Genomic DNA, 27,690 nt, shown 5'->3' with positions numbered 1-27,690 from the left:
CCCTGCATCTGTCTGGGAAGGCCATAACGGCTGAAGATGAGCGCCCCCTGTGCAGGCTTGCTGAGCTGATCTGTGCCCTGCAGTTTGAGTCCCAAGAGACAGACACCGCAGCTGCAGCCCTGCCTTATCGAAGATGCTACTGCAGAAATGGTTTGCAGAACGCAATGCCAGAGCTCCAAGAACTGCATCTCCACCAAGCAGGCAAAACGGGACTTAGCCATGAGAAGGCTGCAAGACTGAATGCACAGAAATATATTTGCTGCAAGAACACTGGACTGGTGTGGCTCACTGGTTAGAGGCAGCAGACCTGGAAGCAGAAGACGGCCCGGGACCAGGGTTCAATTCCCAACGCGGCAGGGTCGTGGACCAGGGCCAGCGGACTTGATAATTCTCGCCTCAGTGCCTACTCTAACCAGGGATCACACTCGGCAACTCTGGGCATTAGCTTGCCTCATCTCCACAATGGCCCCCCACATTCGCCGGGGATGCCTGGTTTCACCTTGGAGATACCCAGGAGGGACCATCTCACAGGGATAGCCAGGACGGGTTCCCCAGCAGTCTACAGCGCCAGGACGCCTCAGGGCAGCAGTGCGCTTTACAAGACACATACATTTACATTTACATTACATTTACTAGTGTGACTTCTTTGTGGCTAGAACTGCTGCCCTGTTTCATGCATTAGCCGGTGGGGTAATCCAGAGTGAACTACACCTGTACCTAATCAATGCGTATGCCGATATTTCATATGAGTCATTGTAGACATTAAGAGGACTCCTAAAATGGGGAGAGTGCACAGTAGAGGGAGTAGTGCTTCACTGAGAACATCAGAGGAGTATTCAGCCTTGTAACTCGATCCCAATTGAATTGTGTAGTATTTTGTTCTGCTTTAAGGATAAAGAACTTTCTTTTTTGCAAGATAAGCATTAGACTGGACTATACGTTACTGTGTCTGTTGGTTTACTGTTGCGTTCTGAGCTCTGTCCTCCCACGCTACCTCACTGAATGAGCCTTATTTTACTTCCTCGAGAATCAAATGCGAAGAGAATATACATGGCCCAGTTTGCAGAGCCATAGTAGGATGGACACCAGTGGCAATAGACCTTAACCACCAGGGTTGTGGCCTCTTAGCCTCAGTCTGCTCTGTGAGCCCCTCCCAATCCTCCCCAGAATGGGCCTGACAGCATCTTCCCAAGTAGGCCATGGTAGCCAGACACCTTTCCTGGTTTTCCCTCCACGATCTTCCATCCATAGATCTTGACAGAGGTAAAAAGAATATGTATTTATTTATTTGAAAGTTTTATATAGCGTGGTCAATATACATACAGGATGATAAAATTCCATCTTTAAATTTGCCCATGAAGAAACTCGATCCTTGTAGTTCATCTCCCTCTCAGACAGTTTCTCTCCCTTATCTGTTCTCCTTTGCTTTCTATTACTTACTCTCCCATTCTTTCACTTCTTCTTTCCCTAGTTTTCTCCTCCTTGCCCCTAGCAAAACTGCAATCTAATTTTCAGTTCTTCTAGGAAGTGCACTACCTCTTGCCAAGACATTTGCAGACAAGATGCATTTTTTTCACCAAGACTAAACCAGATAGGACAACTAAAATCAACTGTTCCTTCTTTGGAGAAGAACATGATAAAAGTTTCAGCTTTGCATTTGTGGTACAAATCTCTGACTGTGAATTGCTACATTTCTTGATTGTGGTGGAGAAACTCTTAAACTTATAAATGTGATTATTACAAATGTATTAATTTGTGTTGTGTTGTTGAGGAGTGGAAAGGGTAGGAGGAAGGAAAAATAGACAGCTGGGCAGCTCGTTAGCGAGCTCATGATGTCCAAATTCCATGGGCAGACTGCAACAGGTTGACCTTCAGAGTTCGAGTTTGAGTTGCCACAAGAGACCAATCCAGAGGGTGGAACCTTCAAAATGTAGAGATGTACCTCCCAACAATTTGCCTTTGTCTGGCTCAAAATTGGGAATTTGTTTGGGGTGGTCAATGTAGATGTCTGGCATTTAGGGAACTGCTACGTACAGGCTAGGTGTTAAGGTGTAAGATTGAAAAATGCTTTGAGTGGCAGTCAAAATGTCCAGAATTCATGCATTCATGTATTGGTAGTATCCAGTGCATGTTCTTTATTGCTGGGGAGATTGTTTTTTTTGTTGTTTTTTTTCCTTCTCTTTATTAAAGATTTAGACATAGTACAGTGGCCATAACAGCCATGAAACATTGTGAGGGTTTTCATTACAGTATACTGAACGCATGGCATGCAATTTTTTTTCCGTGTATCAATATTATTTAACGCGTTGATCCTGAAAGTTATATTAATAATGAAAAATAAGAAGGAGCAATAAAACAAATAAGCAACAGAATAACTGATAACTTCGGCATATTAGTGTAACAGACATGTGTATGATTCAGTTCATCCCATCAGAGGAGGACAGCGAACATGATAGCAAAGGGACATTGCGATTGTGTGATAGAGTTGTATTGGTGGTCTACAAGCAGTGCAGCGCTAGAAGTTCTATTGTCATGGACCAGGTGCATCATCATATAGCCTCGCAGCATTTGCCTGAGTGCACAGAAACTGCGTCCGTGGGAGCCAAATATCTTTTGGTCCTGATTGCATGGGCATTAATTACCAGTACAGGGGGAGCTGGTCCTGGCAATAAACTGCATCTGCAAGCCAATCAGTTACCCGCCGCAAAGCACTTTGTCCCCACCTCATTGCCACTCTGCACTTAGACAAGAGTAGGAGAAGCGCAGTCATCCCACGCCTGTCCGGTGGTACCTCTTGCATGAATCCCAATTGCACCACCCGGGGGGAGCGATCAAGGGGGCACCCCAAAATGTTATCAAGTGTGGAGAAAATCTCCTCCCAGTTTCCAGAGATGCCCAGGCATGACCAAGCCAGATGGAAGCAGTCGTCATCTGGGAGATGGTACCTATTACAACTGGAGTTCACACTAAGTCCCATTTTCACCACTGGGCATCAGTGAGTGGTGGTGTGATGTCGGTAGCCCAGACTGGCCTGCTGTTGGGGATGCATGTTGCTAACGATGTTTGCATGCTTGTGTATAATTTTGTGACAAGCCTACGTGATGAGGGAGAAGCAAGAAACTCTTACAGCACCTGAAATATCAGTGTGACATCAGGAAATGTTGTATGTAATGCATGATTAGCGGCGCGTAATTGGTAATATGTAAATATTTTGAGCACTGTGGGAGTGTCGTCTTGCAACACGTCCTGTGGTGCTCTAAATATATAATTTTAATAGGCTTTGCCCATAGAGGTGAGACCAAGCCTACACAACCTGGAACAGGTACCTGGATTGTGTATAGAAGGCAGCAAGGGGTGTCCTATAAGTGGCACCAAGGGTGCAAAGAGACGGTCTACTTTAGCCCAACGTCACATTTTATCCCACGCCCAGACCTTGCAGGCTACCATGTCTACTTGTGTACCCGGGCGCATATCGGTCCAGGACAATGCCATCTGCAAAGGGCAGTGGGCTAGGTGGTCATATTCAGTAGCCATGTGTGCTATAAATGACATCAGAAACAGCCAGTGATGAGCGAATTAGGCCTCAGCACGAAAGTAATAAATGTCTAGATCTGGGGCTCCAAGGCCACTCTGTTCAAAGGGGAGTGTCAGAATCTCTCAGGTAATACATGTTTGAGAGCCTGCCCAATCCAGTGAAATAAGACGAGACCGGAGCTGGAGGCGAAAATATAAAGGCAGTAGGAGCGGTAGATTTATAAATAGGTGAAGAAACTTAGGCAGGATAATAATTTTCGCTATGGCCAGGTATCCCGCAAGGGATAACGGGAGATGTTTCCACTTAACCTCTCTTTCATCCAGCCAGTTCATAAGTCGCCCGTAGTTAGTCTTCCACAGCTCATCAATATTTCTACTAAGCCATATCCCCAGATATTTGATTGCACCCTCTGCCCTAACGAGGGGGAATTCTGAGACAGTTTTAAGGGTAGCCTCTGTCAACTGGAAAATAATGGACTTAGTCCAATTGATGTCAATGCTGGACACTCCAGCAAACCTGATAAATTCCCTGATGAGCGGGTCAAGACCAACAAGGTACAGAGTGGCATCGTCTGCATATAGTGACACCAAAATTCTACGAGAAAAGAACAGCAGGCCATGCCGCGTGTGGTGTTGTCGCAGACCGGCTGCGAGCGACTCCATCGAAATTACAAAAAGTATAGGTGAGAAGGGAGACCCCTGCTGTGCGCCACGGGATATCGGAATGGGGTCGGATACGCAGCCATTAATGCGCAGATGAGATTAGAGCAGTCCTACTGATTTAAAGAAGGAAGCTCCTAGACCAAGGTGCTCAAGGAGAGCAAATAACTATGGCGATGCGAGGGAGCAGAGTGCCTTAGTGGAGTCTAAAAATATGGCTACAGTGTGCAAGGAGGGGTCAATAGTGTTGAGTATAGCGAGGAACATACAAAGGTTATAGGAAGTGGACCTGCCCGAAACGAACCTTGCCTGATCGGGCCTCATAGTAGTTTGAAGTAGTGGAAGGAGTCCCAAGGCAAGCAGCTTCACAAGTATTTTATTATCCGTATTGATTAATGTCAGTGGTCTATAGGTATCACAGCTGGAGGGATCCTTGTCCGGCTTAAGGACAGAAACAATAAGTGCTTTGCGCAACGAGGACGGCAATACCCCCGACGTATACATCCAGTAGATGCAGGGAAAGTAGGGGAGAAAATTCTTTAAAGAATGCTGCCGTAAGGCCATCAAGACCCAGAGCCCTGTCAGCAGGCATAGAGTGAATCAACGTGATAATTTCCTCAGTTGTGAAGAGCTCATTGAGATAACGCCTATACCCTTCTTCGAGCCACAAAAGTTGGACAGAGTCAAAGTAATCCGTGAGGTGCATTGGGGCAGAGTCTTGTCTGGTACAATAAAGAGCCGGAAAAAAAGTTGTCCATATCCCATGGATCGCTGCCTTGCCTCTGTGATGGACCACTATCTTCTGCCCTAAATAATGCAGTTCCCGATGAGCAGCGTCCTCATATTCTGTTAATCTATCACGTATGTCCGCAAGCAGCTGCGGATCATGCCCTGCATAAAAGCGAATCTTCAGGTGTCGAATATCACACTCCAGACCTGACAAGTCCCCATGTAGCATGCAAAGTACACCTGCCTGCTAAGCAATGCACCAATGGCCCTGGAGATGTTCTCCTTATCGCTATGTTCAAAGTATCCCTCAAATGCCTCTTGTATGTCATTGCAGAACACCTGATCGCAGTGGGCTCCTGGGGAGAGCAACCATGAAAAAGCATGGGAGGGAGAATTTGGCAGCTGACTTTTTAACAGGACCGGCGCTTGATCAGAAAGTGTGCGTGGGAAGTGTGATGCGCGTGCCAGCCACAACGCAGCGTCTCACAAAATAAGACAATAATCCAGATACAACCATGTTGCTTGTGCTGTATTTATACAGGTTCCTTCTTTCAGGACTCCGTGTCCAGTGCGCGAGATATCTATCAAATCAAAGTCCTGCATAATAAGGCGTAATAGAGCCACTGCGCGAGGATGTGATTGGCAAGCGTTTCTGCCCTTGTCCAGCTCAGGATTAAGACTTACATTGAAATCACCACCTCCACCCGCATCCTCCAACAGGGTTGCACCTTGTCCCAGCGCCTCTGCCTGTCACCAAATCTCAGTGAAGAATTGGAAATCATCGGTGTTAGGCCCATATATAGCATCGTGGGTATCCCAGGATGTCACCAGCAAGTAGCACATACCTACTCTGTATGTCAAGTTTGACCTTACGCATCTTCCATTCTAGTCCCCTTCTAACCACAATCCCTACCCGGAACTATAATTGGAGTACGTAGCAACATAATGTTTGCCCAGCAATCAAAATCGAAGTCTGATGGAGGTGCTCTATGTTTGGAATTAGAAACTTTTCTGGAAGTTGAAATTGTATCAGCGGGGTAAACCAGTAAGTTGAATCCAGCCAGCGATTCATCGGCTGCGCCTGTAGTTTCAGTGTTGGACCTACTATTTGATGGTTCTCTGTAGAAAAAGTTCTGAAATGGGTCTGGGGAGTACACTCTAACACCAGCCAAGGGTCAAGGAACTGTGGGCACCACTTGGGGGTTAGGACTCACTCTCCCAGAAGCCAACAGCACGGTCCAGGGCAGGTCCAGTTGGAACTGGGCAGCTGGGCTCTTAGAAAAAGTAGACATCTTGCAGCTTTGTGGCCTTGTAGCTTAACAAGAGGTCAGCCAACTGACCCATGGAGTCCACTTCTTTGTCCTGGGTTCAAGTGGGAGCAGGTCCAACCCTTGGGATCCCTTTCCAGAGGTTCAACAGCATGCGCAGTCCTTCTTCTGTCTTCCACAGGCTCAGATTTGTTCTGAAAAAGGTAATCGTGGCTGCCACATTTATGCCTTGTACTAGCTTGAGTTTGGGGAATACTCCGTGATAAATGGGGAAAAAGTTCCCAGGGGCAGCCCTACGCTCTTTGACATGATTCCCTGGGGTTTAACACTAAACAGTCCCACAGTGCGCTGTCCTACCAGAATCCCACATAACAGAACCTTTCTTCCCTTGGGCAAATCTCTTATCAATGTGTCTAAGGAAATGGATATTCCCCTTCTGAATCAGTTCTGAAGCAGGTTTTCCCCCAGTAGGATCGGCTATCTAGACAATGGAAGGGGCAGCCTAGGTGTGAGTTTCATCTGCCTGTGACAGGGGATGCCCCTTTGAAGCTTGTATTTGTAGTTGAATTTGTAGGGCGCGCAGCTACCCACAAGGGGTCTCCCGGCGCCAATAGATTCAGTGATTACCCATCGCAGTTGTTAAAGAGAAAAGAGCCAGGTTTTGAGGTCTTTGCGGAATTTCAGTAGAGATGGTTCGAGTTTCAATGTAACCGGAAGAGAGTTCCACAGTCTGGGGGCGGCGCAAGAAAAGGAGCAGCCGCCCATTCTCAAAAGTTTAAAGCGGGGAATCACAAAGTTGCCCTGAGCTGATGATCTGAGGGTGCGGGATGGAAAGTATGGTTGAACCAGGGCCTTAAGATAACCTGGGGCCGACCCTTGCTTGATTTTATGCAAAAAACAAAGGGCCTTGAATTTAATACGGTTAGTAATACGGAGCCAGTGAAGGTCTCTAAGAAAAGGAGAAATTGAAGATCTCCACGGGACCTTACATAGGAGGCGTGCAGCTGAATTCTGTACCAGCTGAAGTCTCTGCTGGAGCTCCTGGGTAATGCCAAGGTAGAGCACATTGCCGTAGTCCAGGCGAGAGGTGACTAAAGCCTGGACCACCTGGCGTCTTGTCCCTACTGGGAGCATCCACAAAATTTTGCGCAGCCACCCCAGGATGGAGAAGCAGGTGGCCGCTACCTTAGCCACCTGATGTCGCATGGAGAGTGATTCATCCATAACAAAACCAAGATTGCGAACCTGGGTCGCTGGGAGAGGTAATGGGCCCATTTCTGCCGGCCAATGTGTAGGGCCCCAGAGGTGCTTTTGCTTGCCCAGAATGAGCACCTCTGTTTTATCTCCGTTCAGTTTCAGGAGGTTCGCCTGCATCCACTCTGCAACTCGGCTAAGTCCTAGTTTAAGAGCAGATGGGGAGTTAGCAGCGGCCGATGAAAGGGAAAAGAGAATCTGAGTGTCATCGGCGTATGAGTAAACGGAAAGACCAGAGTCTTCCACGATGGTAGCTAGGGGTCTCACGTAGATATTAAAGATTGATCTGCACATCCCCCAAGCCATCCTGTCAGGCGGAGTTCACACCTTCCCCACTCCCAAGGCCCTTTTCGTTTCCTTTCCTGGGAGCCGATCATACCTCCTTGCAAGGAACTAGCAGACTGCCAAATGACAGTTGGGAATTAAATCTAAAAAGGCTACTAGAGGGTTTAGGTAGAAAAATTGTGACTTTCTAAAGTCATTATTTCTGAAATAGAAAAAACGGAATATAGCATTACGTTGGATTTTGTTTAGCTTGTGCCAATGAAGTTAGTTTTAAGTGTAGTAAAAGAACTAAGTGTTTTCAATGGCACAGCTAGCCTTGCTACAGTGAAAAATGGATTTGGGGCCTTTTTCACGGTTGCATGTAAAACTATTAAATACATATGCCCTACTTTTAAATACTATGAACCCTGCCTTAGGGATGTTAAGCCCTACCTTATGGGTAACTTTCTACCATTTAAAAGAAAGGTTTAGGACTGGCAAAAGGGTGATTTTGACAGGTGGGCATGGTAGTTTTAAAATGCGTACCTTGGCATGCATGGTCAATTTAGTGATGGCACAATTAGTGCTGTAGTCCACTAGTGCCACTTGACTTACAAGCCGAGTTCACACGGAGTACCATATATTAGGGACTTATAGGTCTCTTAAATGTGCCAATCAGGGATTTTTATAGGTCAGAGCAGATACACCGAGGCCTGGTTAGCAGGATCCCAGTGTACAGAGTCCAAAAACAAACAACATCAGTCCGAAATGGGGGTGAACATGCAAAAAGAGGAATATTCTTACAAGAGGGTACAGCTTAAAACTAGTAGTAGTAGAGGAAGGAGAGAAATCATTATATAACGGTGCTTTCGAATTCCATCTTCATTGAGGCAGTCTTCAAGCACGCAATGATCAACTGTTTCGATGGCCACAGAGGGTTTGAGTAGTGTCAGTGCACACGAGAGACCCTGATCTCTGGCAGTAAGCAGCCCTACTCTGATATCCACAATGGACTGTTTCCATATTCACGGTACATTAAATGAGAGGTCAAAACAATAAGAAGAGATGTTGTCTCACTGTTAGGATCCTTTTTATTTCCGCATGTGATGTCACTGCTTTTATACACTACTTTGATTTCTAAGAGTCTCACAAGATACATTGTTCCTTGTTGTATTTTATCCGAGGTGTGGCTGACATTTGGTGCTATGGTTGTATTAAATTTATTTTATTTGTTTTCCTGATTGTTCAGCACAGAGTTGGAATATAACATTATCATCTGGCCTGGCCCTCCTGCTCTTGATCTGTTTCTTTACTCATATAGAGAGTCTGTCACTTGAAAATACATTTATAGCTGTTAACTTGATGTATTTAACTGAGTATTTTTGTTTTTTGTGTATGTTTTGTATTTCTGTGCATATATAATTTATGAACTATTTGTGATTATATTTAACAAATAACGTTTTTTTGTATATTTGTTTGTTGAGCAAAGATGTTTGCACAGTTTGCACTTATGTCAGTTCCTGTTCTGCCCAGGGGGATTTGATTGGTATTCCCGGTTGTCCAATGCCTTATAACTGTCAGGACCCCACAAGTCTTAGCTTCTGCTTGCGGAGTGTTCTCGCAGGGATGACATGGACAACCTCCACCGTCTCCCACCTCTACCTTGTCCTAGCATATAATCTGACCAGGGTGATGATGGGGGCCGGGGGAAGGAATCCTAATGTGTGGTGTGTTGTCCTTTGGTTTGTAGACCTGGTTGGGTATGCCCAATGAAGATGAGGGAACCCCTCTAGGAATTACTGTCTGTAAGGACAAACCATAAGGTTAATCAATACTGCTCCGAATCACAAGCACACAGACATTTATACCATTAGCAAATACAGTCCAGGGGAACATCTATAGTCACCTGGGATGTGGTACTTCGATAAGTTTTGGTGTGAGACTTCACACACCAAAAAGAATACGGAACAAAAACTGTCGGCGCTCCTGCGCATAAGAAAGGAAGTGACAAAGCGTGTGGATTCCACCTAATCCAAATGAAACAATAAGCGATCCTGCGCTGGAATCAAGAATAAGATGTGAGACAACGCACCCTTGTGTGTGTCCTTTTTAGTAATAGTATGAGTTCTCCCGCACCTGTACCAAGATTAGTGTTGCGACCACAAACTCCTGTGCGTATCGCAGATCAAAACATATGCCCACAAGAGCTCCTGCGCTAATGGCCAAAAAGTGTGTTTCACGGCGACGTGCTCCTGCGCTTGTCGCAACACCGAAATATCTTAAGCGCTCCTGCGCTTTTAGCAAATGAAGTGTGCTGGTCTTGTGGCAATGCACTCCTGCGCGCACCACGACAAAGAACTTTGCATGAGTGATCCTGCGTTGTTGCCAACAGAGCAATACCTGTGTGTCCTTCGAGGTCCAGAATCTCAGTGAACACCACAGTGGAAAGAGCAGAGGCGCTGCAGGCTCCCTAGACTCCGTAAACTCCGTAGAACGACTCTGACTCCTGCTGAGTTCAATGTCAGTATCCGAAGCAAAGCCGGGTTGAGCACTGCTGGTTCTTATGCGGTCTCTCCCGGAAGTGCCCTCGTGGTGACCTCCAGGTCTATTTCCTGTTTAGGGGAAGCTGGACCGCTAACTCTGCAGGTTTCCCTCACACTATTCCCACAAGGAAGCGGACCATGCATACCACAGCCGCACGGACCGGATCCATAAAAATAACTGGCTAATGTGTCAAAGTGAAATTGTTCTCTTTAAAATTCTGTTAGATGAGTGATGTAACAGGCACATCTCATTAAGTTAAATAATACCCAAGCAATGTTTTTAATAGTATTCAAGATTTAATACATTGCTCATCTCATTAATGTCTACGGAGCCATTACATTTCTTACGCACCGCAATAGCAGTAAGAAACGGTTGGGGGGGGGTTATAGCCACTTTGTTAATGTTTCATTTGTATTGCTTTTCATTTTTTCCTGTACACACATGAAAATAGTCAAAGTCAAATTGTTGTTTGTTGATGCTGCAGAAGTCTCTGGGGTACAGAGCTCTGCTTTATATGTGTTATTTGACAAATACAATTTGTTTAAAAAGAAAAACAATCCTAATTTCTACTTAATGGTGGTGCTTTCACAGATATGCTTCATATTTTGTTTGTTGTGAAAAGATTCACCCCTTAGTACTATAGATGTTGTGGCAAATTGAGTCTATATGTACCTTGAGTGCTTTCCAAAACTGTTATATCTGTTGAATGATGTAATCAGTGATGTAATCTATGACGTCATCAGTGATGTCATTTGAGACATCAGTTATGTCATCAATTATGTCATTAATGATATATACTGTGTGAGGTCATAAACAGCGAATGGGAGGAGGGTAAGGTATAATTATCATAACTGGTGAATTTCATTTTTTGGGGGGGTCTTTAACTATGACCTAACTATAATGTAATTTTAACCTTTGAACTTTTATTTGAATTTCTAGGTTTTTCTTACCTAACTATAACATCACTTTAACATTTGTTGTTTTCAATGAATTTCTAGGTTTAAAAAAAAATGTAAAGTAAGATCATTTTTTCCATTCCTAAGTATAATGTCATTTTAGCCTTTTTTTTCAGTGAGTTTCAGTTTTTTTTATCATATTCACCTAACTCCTCCACTGAGCATAGCTTTTCACCATGCACAGCATGGCATTGGACACCGGGCTTGGCCTTTAGTCAGGCCCTGTGACCAACTCCCTGGCAGCCAGTTAACTCCCCTGCCACGCACAGCATTTGACCATTTGTGGCATGGGGTTGACCACAGGGCTTGGCCATTGGCCAGACCCTGTGCCCAACCCCCCCTCCCCCACAGAGTGCAGCCTTTGCAGTGTGCAGTATGGTGTTGGCATCAGGTCCTTGCCTGTGGCCAGGACCTGTGCTCAGCCCCCCATGGGCAACCACCGATACCGGAGGACATCCGCCCGCAGACCTCCACCCCACATTTTTCTTGTTTATATATATCTTGTAATTACTGCAGCTAAAGCACAAACAGTGCTACCCCAAGACCATGAATTTTTCACTTGTTGAAGCTTGCGTGGTCTGACGGCACCACATCTCCCGCGGGAATCCCGCTATACTACACAGGGGGCTGTGATGTGTCCTGCGTATGTAGTGCAGAGCTCACTCCTCAGAAATCCCCTGCAATACCCGATAAAGGCAAGGGGGTTAGTTACCCCTGCCCTGCCCACTTGTATCTCAATTTTATTTTTAAACACAGACACAGGAACAAAGTCCTCAAACCCAGAAATGTAGGCCACAATATTTCTCTTCATGTTGTGGCCAGCCAATCAGAACTTTCTGTCCCAATCAAAGGGAAAAAAGCTCTCATGGCCAATCGTAATGCTGTATTTTTTTAATTTGTGGTCCTGCGATGCCGGAGGACTAACCGCTCAGCTATCACTATAATTTAAGATAGTTTCTTGAAAAAGACTTAAACCAATTAATAAAAAGCACGCTTTTGGATTAAAGATCGAATTTTCTACCAAATTTGCTGTAATTCTGTTAAGAAATGTTGTCTCTATCGCTTCCCAAAACTTCCTATGAGAATTAACAAGGGAAATCACGTTTTGGGACCCCCCTGCTTTTCTCTGCCCCTTCTTGGTGGACCACCCTGAAAAGTCCCAGGAAAGAGCTATGGTCAATGCACCTTTAAAAAAAAGTTATATTAAGATTTGTCAAACTATGCCAAAGTTATTGGGAAAACAAAAAATGCTGTTGCTAGGGAAGCTCTGACCTAGCTTTAACTACAAAGTCTATATATATATATATATATATATATATATATATATATATATATATATATATATGTGTGTGTATATATATATATATCAAGTTTCACAGTTACCCAAAGGTGCGGGGCACACTCCCAGTCAGCACGTTCGATTCAAGGCAAGAAGCAGACATCACCCAACGCCAGCAGAGCCTGACGCGTTTCGGGACTCCGCCCTTCATCTGAGGCTACTCTGCATACTGAGCGACTGCCATCCACAAGACTCCAGTGTTTCTCCCATTTATATTTGTTCCAACAATCAGACTCAGGTGAGTAAATAAACCAATTGCATTTTGGGACAGGTAGTCTTTTTTTATGATACCCCAGTGGGTTGGTGGCAGGCATCCAGTAAAATAAGGAAATATATCACCGGTGTATCTGCCGAGTTCTCTCCCGTTCAAGTCTGTGCCAGATGAGTCCGCTTCGCTGATTTCCAAACCAGCAGCGGAACCGCATGGTTTGCGGCGGTGCTGCCCCCCGGCCGGTCGGCCGGAATATATCAAGTTTCACAGTTACCCAAAGGTGCGGGGCACACTCCCAGTCAGCACGTTCGATTCAAGGCTTCATGGTTTATTTACTCACCTGAGTCTGATTGTTGGAACAAACATACCTTAAAGTATGTTTAGATTATAACTGGATCCCCAGAGCCTTATCCAGAAGATTAATATATCTCCCTCAACAATCGGGCAGACGAGTCTGCCCTGGTAGTACCATCTTACCAGGGTGAGGTGGCCGATGATGAAGCATGCCACATTACGTGAGTGAGACGACCTCACGCAATATCTAAAAAAATGTAATATTAGGTAATCACCTGGGATAGATAACACTCAGGCAGGTAGAGAGGAGTAAATTACTCCCCTCCATCGTTTAAGGTCTTACCGCACCCTGTTGTGATGATGATGTTGGCAGGATGGGCCATGCTGACAAGATGGGAGGGTGGAGTTGTGCACATCCTCACTTACATTTCAAAGGAGCTGCCTCAGCACACACACACACAAAGAGCTTCGCACTAGCATTTTGTGATTCCATACACTTTGAAGCCTGGTCTGAGAGGCAGGAAATCCCAGAACTATCTGTGAGGGGGGAAACTCTAGAAGCTTCTTCCACTTCAAAGCTAGCACCAGGTGTAAAAATAGGACCCTCAGACCCACTCTTCAGTTCACATATGGACCTGTGGAGGACTCTCAGAGCAGCTGCTGCTCTGTTGCTCCAAAAGAACTGCCTTACCTGAAGCCTGCCCTGTGTCTTCAGATAACTGCCCTGCTGCTTGAGACCTGCTTTTCTGGCTGAAATCAGGACCTGCAGAGTGTCTTGAAGGGCTAGTTTGCTGACCTTCTGTGCAGGGCTACAGGGAGAACACCATGATCCAACCTGAAGTGAATCCTGACCCTACAAGGGATGTCCCCCAAGTCCTGGACCCATGGAACTGGTGCTAAAGATGCTCAACTAGCCAAAATCCAAAACTTGAGACATAACATTTTCTGCCCCCAAAAACTTCTGAGAACCGAGAGGAGGCTGGGACCTACCTGCTCATGGATCGGATCATGGGACATTGCCGGTTTGCCTGACTTCACATTAGCAGCTTCTGCTACGTCCTTCTCCGCAGCAGCAAATCCTGTTCAGCAGCTCCTCTCTGGAAGGGCATCAGGCCTCCTGGAGCCCTCATCGGATACGGCCTGCAGCTTTGTCCCGCTGGAGAACTTTGTCTTCCAAACAGAGACTAAGTCCGAATTAAGAAATCTTCACTGTAACTTAGTCCAGTGGCTCCTTGACGCCAACATCACCTCCTCGAGCACCGTGGCTGCCCTGCCCCACTGACCGTTACCTTCTCAGACATTTTCTTTGAATTTATTTTCAAAGTCCAAAGATAAGCTGAGATTGGGCCCAATCCACTCCTTGTATCTGAACTGGGATACAGATAAATGCTCACTGAAAAAAACAAAGGTCACAGAGGTGTTATAGTTAGGAAATAGAATTTAAAAAACCTTAGAAATTCACTAAAAAAACAAAGGTTACAGGGACGTTATAGTTAGGTTCAGATTTTGCACACACCATAGAAATCCAGCAGTAATAGTTACCTGAGCCAACTATAACTTACCCCCCGCAATGTACTGCTTATGACTTCACATATTACATCACTCATGACATGGTCAGTGACATCACCGATGAAATCTCAAATGACATCACTGATGACATCATCTATTGAGTGTGTTCTGTAAACAATTTCTGGAACTTAAAGAAGTTTCCAAGCTACTGCATAAGTTAAATTACTATTCTTTCTGTACTATTAATGAGTGATACTATTTCAAACATTTCATCTAATCTGTAAGCCCGTTTTTAAAGCGGTTGTACTATTTATCATTGCACTAACCTCTATACTGACACATGTCCCCTGCTGATGTATATGTATTGTAGTGCTGTGCGACATTCGAAGGTGTTCATTGAGACTTCATTCCACAGTAATAGCTGAGTATAATTCTGTTTTATGACATACTGATCAGTTTCCCTAGACCTCTGTCCTGTGTGATAAAGGACTGTAGTATTAGATTGCAATAAATTCATCTGTTCATTAAGACCTTTCTGTAGGGTGATGGCTCAGTGAAGTTGACGTTTTCAACAGACTGACCTCTCTGCTCACATTTTTCTCCAAGATGAAGAATAATTTTCCTAGTACTTTACAACACAGTGACTTGTCCACTAAGACCTCTCTACTGTTTATAAGTTGTAGTGATTTATGTAAATTTGACATTTGCACTAAAACCTCTTTCCAGGTTAACAAGTGGTGTTGTTGTGGCTTGCAATAGACTAGCCTATACGGTTAAACCTTTTACTTTGGTCATTGTGTTCAGAGTATCGGTTCAGAAGAGACAGGACTATCAACTGAGAACTGTTCCTTAGGTGATAAGTGAGTGTAGTAGTTGATTAGGTTAAAGCGCTCTTTGTGTTGTACATCTCTCACGTGTGTTTTATTATTTTTAAACATTTAAATAGTATTTTATGAAGTATATTGAAGTTTACTTTTTGGATGATGTCATGAGTGATGCCATCAGTGATATCATTTAAGATGTCATCATTGATGTCATTGACTATGTCAAAAGTGATGTAAATGTCAGGTCATAAGCAGTGCATTGCGGGGGCATAAGTTATAGTTAGTTCACATAACTATAAGTGCAGAATTTCTATGATTTTGTGCATGTAAAATCTGAGACTAACTATAACGTCCCTGTAACCTTTGTGTTTTTTTCAGTGAATTTCGAAGGTTTTTTAAATTTTATTTCCTAACTATAACGTCCGTGTAACCTTTGTTTTTTCTGTGAATTTCTATGTTTTTCATGCTATTTCCTAACTATAACATCCCTATAACCTTTGATTTTTAGTGAATTTCAATTTTTTTTAAATATAAACTGCACTGCAATTACACCTGTAAGTTCAATTTAGTACTATATATTTTTGACAAGTTTATAAACATTTTATTCACATTTTTAGTCTTATTATACATTTTAAAAGTAACAATTAATAAACTAAGGTAAGGTAACTTATGTAGTCTTTCTATAAATTCAATACACCAAGTCTTTCTCTTTTTTTTAATTCATTTTATGGATCCACGGATCTGCTGTCATTCTAGGAACACACCCAAACCTCAGCTTCTCATTGGATACAGTAAATCTCCACTAATGCACATTGCAAACCACACTCTAAATCAGTTATTTGGGTTTCACATCTCTCTGAAGACAGACTGAAAACCACAGCTCCGTCCTGTTTTTTATTTTTCCTTCAAAAGTACAGTTTTAAAGTCAGAATGTCTTCTGCTGTAAATAGAAGTGAAGGGGATCAGCAGGGCGAAAAATAGGAAGACTTACCCCCTTCAAAGATGTCCTTCGACGTTTGGAAATATTTCTCCATCCCTTCAGGACAAAAGAAAGTTGTTCCAAAAATTGTCCAATGCAATAAATGCAGCAAAAAGCTGTTGAGAGGTAAGGGGAAAAAGTATTCACATTGCTTATCTTCTATGTGGAATAACTTGAAAACCATACATACAAGTACGGATCACAGGATGATGAGAGAGAGGGAAGGTGGTGCATCATCAGCAGCAGCTGCACCAACAATGGGAACCTCACCATCTGACCAAATGGTTTTCATCCCCGCTGTTTCACCAAAAGTGCAAGACATGGTGACTCATTTTGGCAAATGCCATATGCAAGTTCCGCTAAAAATATAATCTGTTACCCAGTTTATGGATGCTGTCAACAAGCATAATAAAAAAACATTTTTATCTCACGTTCCACCTTCCATTCCTCTTTAAAAACAGATATCTGAAAAGCAAATATAGAATACATTTAACTTTACATTACATACTATAAGCAACTGAGTAGCTACATAAGTGGTTATGTCAGCGTGTAAGAGGCTATGTAAGTGTCTGAGTATAGGTGTATACATGGGTATATAAGTGGCTGTATGGGTGGGTGACTGGGTGTGTGAGTGGGTGAGTAGATATGTGAGCGAGTGTTTCAGTGCCTCTGTGGGTGTGCCACTGGATATGTAAGTAGCTGTGTGGTTGTGTGACTGGGTGTGTTAGTGTCTGTATAGGTGTCTAAATGGATATTCAAGTGGCTCTATGGATTGGTAATTGGCTGTGTTAGTGAATGTTTGGGTACATAACTATGTGTACAAGTGGCTCTGTTAGTGGTGGATACATAAGTGCTGTACGGGTGAGTGAGCGGATGTGTAAGTGCCTCTGTCGGATTGGGTATGTGAGTGGCTGTATGGTTTTGTAAATAGGTTGGGATGGATGACTGGGTGTATAACTGGGTGTATGGGTGTGTTTAACTGACTGCTTTCTGGGTACCTGTTTGGCTGTACCGGTGTGTAAATGGGTGTTTGAATGACTATGTAAGTGGTTGTATAGCTGAGTAAAGAGGTGTGTGAATGGTTTTATAGGTGTGTGACTGAATATACAAGTCAGTGTCTAGCTATATGAGTGGTGGGTACATAAGTGATTCTGTGGGAGTAAAAGTGGGTGTGTGAGTCCCTGCTTGACTGTGTGAGTGGGTGCAAATTACATACTATACGCAATCACCCACATCTAATTTCAAACACATTCATTCATACTGACATAATAAAATAACTATATTTTCAGTATAGCAATTCCTCTTCCTCCTTTGCTGCTCACTATATTTTTAGTTAATGTTCTCATCTAACCTCCTTTCTGTGGGGTAGTGGAATTTGTCCCACAGACTCTGCCTGGCTCAAAAGCATGAATCGATGTGATAGAATTAGCGAAGAGTATGCACAGCTACAACTCCACACGTGGCAACCTCTACGAAATGATTTACTCTTGATAGAACTAGCCGACTCCAATTAATTATACAATCTTAGTAATTTCCACATGCTTCTGCTGATATCACACTTAGGCTTCCTTGCTATCCCCTCATATGTTTCCCTTGTTGCGAATCCTGTCTGCCATGATCTTTGAAGATATATTCACCAAGTATTTTTGTTTCTCCTCCTCAATATCAATGCTATGTCTTACATTGATAACTTTTGTACCTATGAGCAATGTATTTTAATATGTTATATTACTCATGAAAATGTAATAAATAAAGTTAAAAAAAATAACCTGGCTTCTATTTTGCCTTTTACTGTAGTGTCTAGAAACTACATATTTTCTTTTAGCTTATATAAACTCAAGGTTTTTTATTAAATATAATTTTTTATAGTACAACCCAATTAACATACCTGAAAAATCTCTTTTCTGTTGTCCAGATGTTATTTTAATATCTGTTTTCCACTGCAAATCTTAAGTCAGAACCATGGCGAGCCTCCTCCACTATCAGTACTTACCCTTCCCACTATGCTCTCACTCATACTCTTGTACTTAGCAAATCACAGACTTCCTTTCATCTTTTTGTTATACCACTTCTAAATAGTCACCATTTTTTTAACCCTTTCAATGTTTCATATAAAGAAGCCCAATTTGGTAGGTTTTTCGCAGATCCGCGGATCCACCACAGGGTTCAAAGTGGCCCCCATGTGCGGTCCGCGGTGGATCCATGGATCCACACGAAAGTCCTTAAAAGCATTAAACAATCTGCTGTTAATAATTTTCATTTATATTTTATTTGTAAAATTTTGCAAACTACGAGATATGCACTCCTCACTGAGCACTTTTTGTACACTAGTCTGCTTTTCTGTTTCACACTACAGTCTCTCCCCCCACACTCTTTTATCTCTGTTAATATAGCAACTTTGTTTCCAATAGCCTCTGCCCACCAGTACGTCAAAAGTTCACAGGCCTTTCTCGCAACAGCATTTCCCAAACAACATAACTTTTTTTTTCCAAAGCCAATCACAAGGTTAGTTACTTTTTTCTTAAAGTCACTACCTAGTTTTGGTTCCCTGCACGTCTCAGCCATCCAATAAAATTTGTTCTTTTATATATAGTTGCCGTCCTCCATTGTAACTACCTTTCATCTTCAAAACTGCCTCATTCTGCTGCAGACGCTTCCTGTGTGCTACTTCTGTGTGTCTCCAAAACGTTCGGAGTCTGGATTGTGGGCCATAGTTTTGTGTTTTGGGCCAGAGAGAGTGCTAAAAAGAGTGGCATTGACAAAGACCTAGGTTTACCTAATATAGACATTACTTGGGTTGGCCAGAGAGTGGCAATAAATTGCAGCCTTTGTTGAAAGCACTGAGTATTGCCAACATCCAAACCTCATGATTATGCACTGTGGTGGCAATGATTTAGGCACAATTACTGGGGTAGGACTGGAAATCCTAGTGAAGGTTCCTTTTGGTAAATTAATGTTACTTTTCCCACATGCTGCCTTGGAGTTCTCCAACATTTGCCAAAGACAGAAGTGGCAGTGGTCAACCAAATTTTGTCAGCAGACAGCGAAGACCAGGAAACATGACAATAAAGCTGTTTCTGCATTTCTTTGAGATCACAACATGGGCTGTATATACCATAACAGCTTACGCTTTGACATGGACAGAATTTATCGAAAAGACACAGACCAAAATAGGTCTTCTGCTGGCTATGTTGCAGGCCGATCTGTGACGGATCCGCAGATCCGTTCCCAACCAAAAGCACACATTCAATACAAAACAACAACACATTTAATACAAACATATCCTATTAAAATGTATATAACTGTATCACTTCCTCTGTGTGGATTTGTGAGTAGCTGTGTATGTAATTGTGTGGGTGTGTGAGGGGTTCTATAGATGTGTGAGTGGGTGTATTGTAGCTGTGTGGGTATGTAACTGGGTGTGAGAGCTAATGTGTGGGTGTGTGAGTAGCTGTCTAGTGCTTGTGTAGGTGTGTGAGTGGTTTTCTGGATTTGTGAGTGGGTATGTAAGTGGCTGTATGAGTTTATTAGTCGGTGTGTGAGTGATTATGTGGGTGTGTGACTGGCTCTATGTGTCTGTAAGTGGCTGTATACGTGGCTGTATAGTTGTGTGGGTATAACTGGTTGTGTGAATGTGTGGTGGGACTGTGAGTGGGTGTGCTAGTGCTTGTGTGGTCTGTGAATGGGTAACTGGTTCTCTGGGTCTGTAAGTGGATGTGTGAGTGGGTACGTCAGTGGTTTTGCTGTATAGGTGTGTGAGTTGATGTGTAAGTGACTGTGTGAGTGGGTGTGTAAGTGGCTGTATGGATGTGTACGTGGCTGTGTGGTTCTTTGGGTTTGTATAAGTGACTATGGGTGTGTGAGTGGGTGTATGGATGTGTGAAAGGGTGTGTGGGCAGTGTGAGTGGGTCTGTGAGTTGGTGTATGTGTTTTATAATTGGGGTCTGGACCCATTACGGATTCACACAGGGGGCCGAGCTGAGCTCCAAGGTGGATCTGCGGACTATAGTGCACGCTCCAAAAAAGGTTTTCTCACAATTTCTTCTCCATGAGGTGGTCCTCACAGACCTCTCCATCAATCCCATGGGGTCAGGATACCTCTATCCTGACCCCATTTGTTAATATAAATGTGTAAAAACACAAATTGTTACATCTGTTACATTCCTCTGTTCTCTTTGTCCAATAGGATTTCAGAAAACGCTGGGAGCAGGTAAACTGCTTAGTTTCTCACATCTTCACAATAGACCACAGAAACAAGTCCTTGAAAAGATACTTAATTCACATCTTAAACAGTTCTTCTCATGAGTCATATTTCCTGTTATCCCCTCTCCTCTTGGTCTTCTCCGGATATAAGATAAATTGATCTTAATGTGAGGCGATGTGACTCACCTGTAGGAATCAGATAACCATTCAAGACAATTTTGGTCTCACATGGAAGACCTTGGGTTTGTCTGTTACGTCACAAATGCCTGTTCACTAGCCAACAGAAGACTTCTGGAAGGTTACAGCATCTGCAGTGAGAGAGAAATACATCTCATTCAAAACAAGAGTTCAAAGTGCAAAATAGGTCTTTCAATGCTAATATTTAAATCACTGTTAGTATGGCATCCGTTGTTAGGCTAACTTAAATCAGCACCTTATGTTATTGCCCTTGTATGCTTACACCAACTAAGTATGAATACCCACTGCAAATTTTGCATTTATTATACACATTATTTTGCACAAACGTTTGCACTTTTCCATTTGATTGTGTTTTTATTTTTTGAATGAAGGGATTTACTCCAGCAAGTGCATCTAAAAACTTATGTTGGCATATGTTAGAAATAGCCAGTGATTCCAGGGTAGACGAACACTAATGAATTTCACTAATTGCAGTGCACTAAAACATTCCCTCTGATCTCACTTGCATATGAAGCTGTACTGATTCATATCCCTGCTTCTCAAAGAATGTGTTCACTCGTAGGCTTGCCTTGGCTGCACTGAATAAATATGAGCAAGCAATAACCAGCTACCAAAAGGCACTGGACCTAGAACCTGAAAATGACACCTACAAGTCAAATATAAAGACTGCACAACAAAAATTACGAGAGATTTCAAGCCCCGTAAGTCTTGCCATTGCATCTGTTTGCACTTTAAAGCTCTCATCATTACTTTCTGACCCTCACATGGCTCTTTATTTCAGACAGGGTCTGCATATGGGTTTGACATGGCCAGTCTCATCAGCAACCCAGCCTTCGTTAGCATGGTGAGTATGTTATGGAATGGGGAGAGAGGAAGACTGACTATGAAATACCTGTCTGGACAAAGTGTAGAGCATCCAGAATAGCACCCACCGAAATGTAACAACAAAGGAGGAAAAGCATAAGATTGTTCCAGATGTTATGAGAGTGAGGGTTTTAAGGGAATGTCTCACAAAGCCCATGCAGCTGGAAGGGGCGGGTGTTTCTATTTCCAAGTAGCCTGTTATGGAACGGGCCACTATAAGCCAACCATACTGAGACAAACCATCATTTGAGGCATGCTGTACACATGATCAGGGTGATTATTTATGAACTCCCCAATGTAGGAACATTGATCTTCCTTCAAGTCAGCAATGATTGAATGGGTCCCAACGGTAGTGATATAGAAATTGATGGATATGAGAAGCTTCTCATGACATGCAAAGAAACCCAGTGTGCATTCGTTATAAATCATCATAGACAGTGCCAGGAATGTGCTTTCAAAACGTTTGGAAGTTTGGAATTATTATTCTGGATATCTGGGACCTCGCTCCATAGTCTGATGGCTAGGCAGGAAACATCCTGAATTGCAGTCTTGGTATTGTTTATTTCTGCGACCTTTTGTGTCAGGCTTGGTTTTCCTCTTGTTAGACTCTGTCTCCCTGTGGTGTGGAGTTTTTCTTGCGGTTGGCATGGAAGCCAAGAGTGTACCGCCTTTTGTGTTGTACAGGTTATTTTGAAATTGATACATGCTTTTAGTGATAGCCAGTGTAGTTGCGTTAGGATTAGAGTTATGTGATCTCATTTTCTTCTGTTTGAGACCAGTTGTGCTGCAGCATTAAGAAGGGCTTTAAGGAGTGAGACTGAGGAGTTGGATCGCCCTGTTAACATTGCATTGCCTCTGTCTCTTTGGAAGAGTACTAGAATTAAACAGATGATCTGAAGTCTTGGTGGGATGGAGTTCTTGATTTTCTTTAAGAGTTGCAAGTGGAATGTAGCCGTTCTTGCCGGCTTATTGACATGCCTCAGTATAGATGGTTCAGAACTCCTTTTGATATATCCATCCACACCTCCTCTGTGAAACAGACAGCCACACTTCTGGCTCACCCAAATAATTTCAGGGCATATATCCACCTCATTAATCATTTTATCCACCATGGTACTAGGCACCGCCCACCTCTACTGAATAAAGATATCATACCATTGTTGGCCAACAAGCTTGGGCCTTGTCTCAGGCATTCATAGCCATGGAAAGTTTTAAAATATATGATTACCCGACCTCATGCGTCACCTGTAAACCTTTAATGGCACTACTGGTACTTTTCCATCACTTGTACATCACTGAGTCAGGCACGCTTCCGGTGGTAAGTAGTACTCTGAACACCTTGGTTGACAGTTCAACTTGTTTTCATTGTCTTTCTTAACCTTGAGTGACTTTTCACCCAGTTGAGATGATGATCTCCGTTCTTTTCAGTTCCATTGACATTTTGGACAAAATACTTAACTGGTTTAATTCTAGCGGGCAGCAGCCAGTTTTTCAAATAAAATCAAACTCTTTCCCAACCCCTACGTGGTATGAAGCACTTCATGTATCAATTTAGTTGCAATTTATTTCATTAATACATGGAGATACTGGAAAGTATACTGACTGTTTAGAAGTATGCATTCATCGCTATGCTGATTGCACACAGCTGTGTTTTGGAGTGTTTTCAGCAAATGACATCCAACACCTGATGCTGTGTCTTCCAATGTTGAGGGCTACCAACTTCCAAAAACTCAGCACAACAAATACTTAATTCCTCTCGATTTCTTGATTTTGCCTCCTCAAAGCTATACCAGTAATATTACATCACTTTCAGTTTATTTCTTGTCAAATATCTTGGCTGTGTGGTCTACTCTTCCCTCTATTTATAAGGTTCACATTGAGAACAACACCAAATCATAATATCCCCATCTTTGGTTGCTCAAAAATGGACATTTATATAAATACCTGACTTCTTGTTGAATACTTAAATTCTTAGCTGTTAAGAAACCCAATTATGCCTGCGTTCTTCTCTGTAGTCTTCTTTTCTGGTCCATTTATTGCATACTTGTTGTTATAATGGCCATCTTCATTCTATTGACCACATAAAATCAAGATATATGGTGCTTGACGGTTAAAGTATCCTTTGGCCTATTAGCTGTCCTAGCAAGATTTTGGTGCCAGTTGTTTTCAGTGGCCTAACTGAAGGCTCCACTTCATGCTCCTAATTACATTTTGTTTGCTGGATATTGATTTTTTGATGGATACTTCTAACCACATATTCCTTACCTTTAGATTATTCTCAGGCCCAGACTGGATCCAGATTTTCAGCAATTGCAGCGGCATGCCAGTAGCTTGTGCTGTCAGGCTCTGCCCTGGCTACGACCGCGTGTAGCACATATATTTATTTATTTCTGCAATTTTATATAGTGCGGACGTGGCCTGAAGGTATCAGAGTGCTTCGGAGCAGTAGCAGGATACAAGTGTACACCGAGTTACATTTACAATAATTACATTCAGACATTTGCATCGGTAGATGCGACCAGGACAATTGCAGCAGATTGGTCAGAGGTCATACACAGTTCAAGCATCGATTAAGATGGTGGGGTCACATACCGAAGGTAGTACGTATCCTGGTGGAGAGAGTATCCAAGTATGGTTGAGGGTGATTTACCAAGGTGTCTGTCAAATAGGAGGAACTTAAGGTCATTTTCGAAGGTGACAAGGCAGGTGGTCAGGTGGAAGGTCGGGAGGTAAGGAGTTCCAGATTCTTGTGGCACTACCGGAAAATGACTGGTACATGAACCATTCTTGACTGAAGATAGGGGGTTCCAGGAGCATGGATTGGGCATTTCTGGAACCCCTATTTGCTCCAGAGATTTCCAGTTCCTTGTTTAGATATAAGGGTGAAGAGGAGTGCAGCGCTCTGTGGGTCATGCAGGCGGTTTTGACTTGGGCCCACGGTTCAATGAGAAGCCATTGGAGGGTTTGCAGGACAAGGTAAATATGGTCAAATTTATTGAGACCTAAAACAAATCGAGCTGCTGCATGTAATATTGCTCTCAGTGGTCCTAGGTGAATTTTGCTCTCTGGACAATGACAGGGCAACCATCCAGGGCAGGAAAGTTAGCCAACCACTCCCAAAATGAGGTTTTTGCTTTCAGAGAAGAAATCAAGAGAAATTCAGTTTTAGTTGGGTTGAGTTTTAGATGGTGGTTAGACGTCCAGTTTTGAATCTTTAGGAGCATGATTGAAAGAAAGGCAATGTCTTCAAAGGATGATATTTTCAAGTGTATTTCAGTGTCTTTGGTGTAGAGGTGGAAGAGAATCGCAGCGTTTCTGAGAAACACACATAGTGGTTCTAGGTAGAGGTTAAAGAGGGTTGGGGAGAGGATCAAGCCTTGAGGGACTCTTTGATGTACACTGACTGGTCTCGAGATTGAGTTGCCCATTTTCACAGTTTGGGAATGGTTGGTTAGGTATGAGGAGAACCAGTTTAGGACTGTGCCTCGACATCCCATGCATTGTTCAAGAGTGTAAAGGAGGCCCAGATGGTTGACAGTGTTGCATGCAGCAGACAAGTCCAGCTAGACTAGAAGGCAAAGGTTAACGGAGTCGAGGATTCTAAGGGAGTCACTGACTATTTGAAGGTTTGCAGTTTCTGTACTGTGGCCCTGGTGGAAACCTGATTGGAGAGTGTCTAGGAGGTTGTTTGTTTGAATGTGTGAAGCGAGTTGGGACGCTATGCAACTTTCAGTGACTTTGCCTACAAATGGGATTGAAGTCATCTCTGCATGCTTATGTCACTTACTTTCTTCTTGTGCCTTTAAACATGGATCTGTAGTTATGCTCACAAACTTGATGTTGTACCGACGCCAACATTTCGAAAGACAGCGTGCTATGGGAAAATGTCTCCCCTCAAGACAGCAAGTCTTAAACTGTGCTGCAACTGCAGGAGGTAGATGTTGCTCTCAGATCAGTGCAACATTTGCCTTTGGGGCCGGGTTTTTGATTAAGAGTTGTGTGATAACTGCACCCTGATTTACCTAAAGGCCAACAAGGACCGAGATTAAAACTCTATGTTGCAGAACAAGAAGAGATTATGCTAAAAAAACAGCAATCTCTCAGCTGATCCAGATTAGGGGTCCCCTCCCATGGCCAACTTGCTCTAGTCTAAATCTTCTGTTTAGTCTAAATCCAAGTCATGCCGTAAGCGCTAGAAGGCCAAACGAAATGCATACCCCACATGCCACTCTCTTGCAGTTGAGAAACCTGCAGTCGGCACTCCAGGGCCTGACTCTTCTGGTGTCTTCTGTCTCTGAGTCCATTCCAGGATTGGTGCTAGCATGCACAAGTTTACCAGGCTATCTGCGACCCTGCAGCAGTGAGAGGTTTTCAAAGAGGGCATGCTGCAGATTTTCAAGGTAATGCCGGGTCATCTGGAGCTCCATTCGGTCCCCATGGAACTGCAGGGGTCACTAGTTGCAATTCGGTCAGCTGACCACGCTGGGACTCATTTTAGTTTTCTACCTGCCCACACTACCAGACAGGCGCAGTGCCAACCACGACCGGAGTTGTACAAGTAAGAGTTGTTCACAGTGAGCTTATTCTAGAGAAACATTAATAAATTAGGTGGATTTCTGACTTGTCCACAAATTTGTGGATGAGTCAGACATTCACCACATTTATTATTGTTTCTCTAAAACAAGACCACAGTTAACCACTGTTGTTTGTACCTCAGTTATTTACCTATGGTTCTTGATTGGGATATCAGGTATCACTTTTGTTTATGACCATGACGCCAGCGTACACATTTCAGATTCAGTCCAAACACCAATCTCTGACCCGGAGCAGACGTCGCCCATGCTCAAGTTATGTTCTGCTATGAAATTACTAAAGTGCAGCCTTCAACACTGGATGATCCCTAGCCTCTCATCTGACTGCAGTACCACGTCACTAAATGAACATGAGGCTAACAGTTTAACTCCCCTCTTCCTGCACTGGTGCTGGATTATGCCTTAACTTAACAAACTGCTAGTGGTTTAGACACGTCTCCTGCAACTGAATTAAAATCTTCACCAGGCTTAGCCAAGAAGGAAAGCGCTTCTGCATTTGTTCTCTGCAGGGCAGCGGAAGTACTTGACTTGCTGCAACTTACAGGTGAAGTAGGAGCAAATTTGTTGACAGATATCTTACACCTACCCCACCACATCTGAGTCTTTGCTACCATTCAGGAACGCCCTGACATCCACTTTGATGTCCTCCTGGATGAAGCAGTGCTCATCTGCCCCAGTTGTCTCCCCGTGTCTAGACGATTTAGGCCGGCCCCTCAAGACCTGGCCCATTTCATTAAGCGCCCAAACCCGGAAAGTGTAGTGGTCTATGCATCCATTAGCAAGTTCAACTCACTCGTCTTTTCTTCTACACTGCCAGATAGGGCATCAAAGTGTGTAGACGCTTTTGACAAATGAGTAGTCTTCTGCCAGTCTGGCTGTCTGAACCTTAAATGCTGTCTGTCTGTGGGCCGATTCACACATATTTATTGCGACAAAGCCAGCAAACACTTGCCAGACATCATTGACGCGTTCAGGAATGTCCTTGTCTAAGCGATTCAGGATGGACAAGATGCTGTGAAATAGGTTTTGTGGGCCGGCCTTGTCACAGTGAACTGTGTAGGCTGTGCCACTAGAACCAGTGTCATGAGCAGGTGTCATATCTGGATGCAAGCTGCTGGGTTTTCCATTGATGTTCAGGCATCTTTGATGGACATGCCCTTTGACGGATCCAGACTCTTTGGAAAAAAGGCACACTTGGCACAAAAGTGTTTTAAAGATAGCTTCTTTATGGCCCACTCCATAAGCGTTCACCGGCCTGCCAGTCCCCATTAAGAGGATCTATATGGATGTATTTCACTCTGTTGTGGGACCACTGCTCTGGGACACCTTTCCACTGCTACCCCTCCTACCCCTGTGTCTCAGGAAGATCAAGACAGACCAGTTCCAAGTTATTTTAATAGCCCCAGATTGGACCAGGAGGGGTATAGCATCCCAATCTGTTGAGCCTGAGTATTTGCCCTCCGATCCA

The 27,690-nt window shown here is 43.5% G+C and overlaps 1 protein-coding gene across 1 annotated transcript in view; it reads left to right on the top strand.

Annotated features, from left to right (window-relative positions):
* SGTB (small glutamine rich tetratricopeptide repeat co-chaperone beta) overlaps nucleotides 1-27,690 on the top strand; it is a 143,329-nt gene that overhangs the window by 75,149 nt on the left and 40,490 nt on the right. The window contains exons 7-8 of the mRNA XM_085631826.1: nucleotides 21,329-21,467; nucleotides 21,548-21,610. Coding sequence (XP_085487952.1) covers nucleotides 21,329-21,467; nucleotides 21,548-21,610 — 202 coding nt within the window. The remainder of the gene's footprint in view (nucleotides 1-21,328; nucleotides 21,468-21,547; nucleotides 21,611-27,690) is intronic.

This window comes from Triturus cristatus, chromosome 2_1 (genome assembly GCF_964204655.1).
Source record: "Triturus cristatus chromosome 2_1, aTriCri1.1, whole genome shotgun sequence".
Taxonomy (NCBI): domain Eukaryota; kingdom Metazoa; phylum Chordata; class Amphibia; order Caudata; family Salamandridae; genus Triturus; species Triturus cristatus.
The sequence above is the reverse complement of the archived record's forward strand: the minus strand, read 5'-3'. Positions and strand labels throughout refer to the sequence as shown.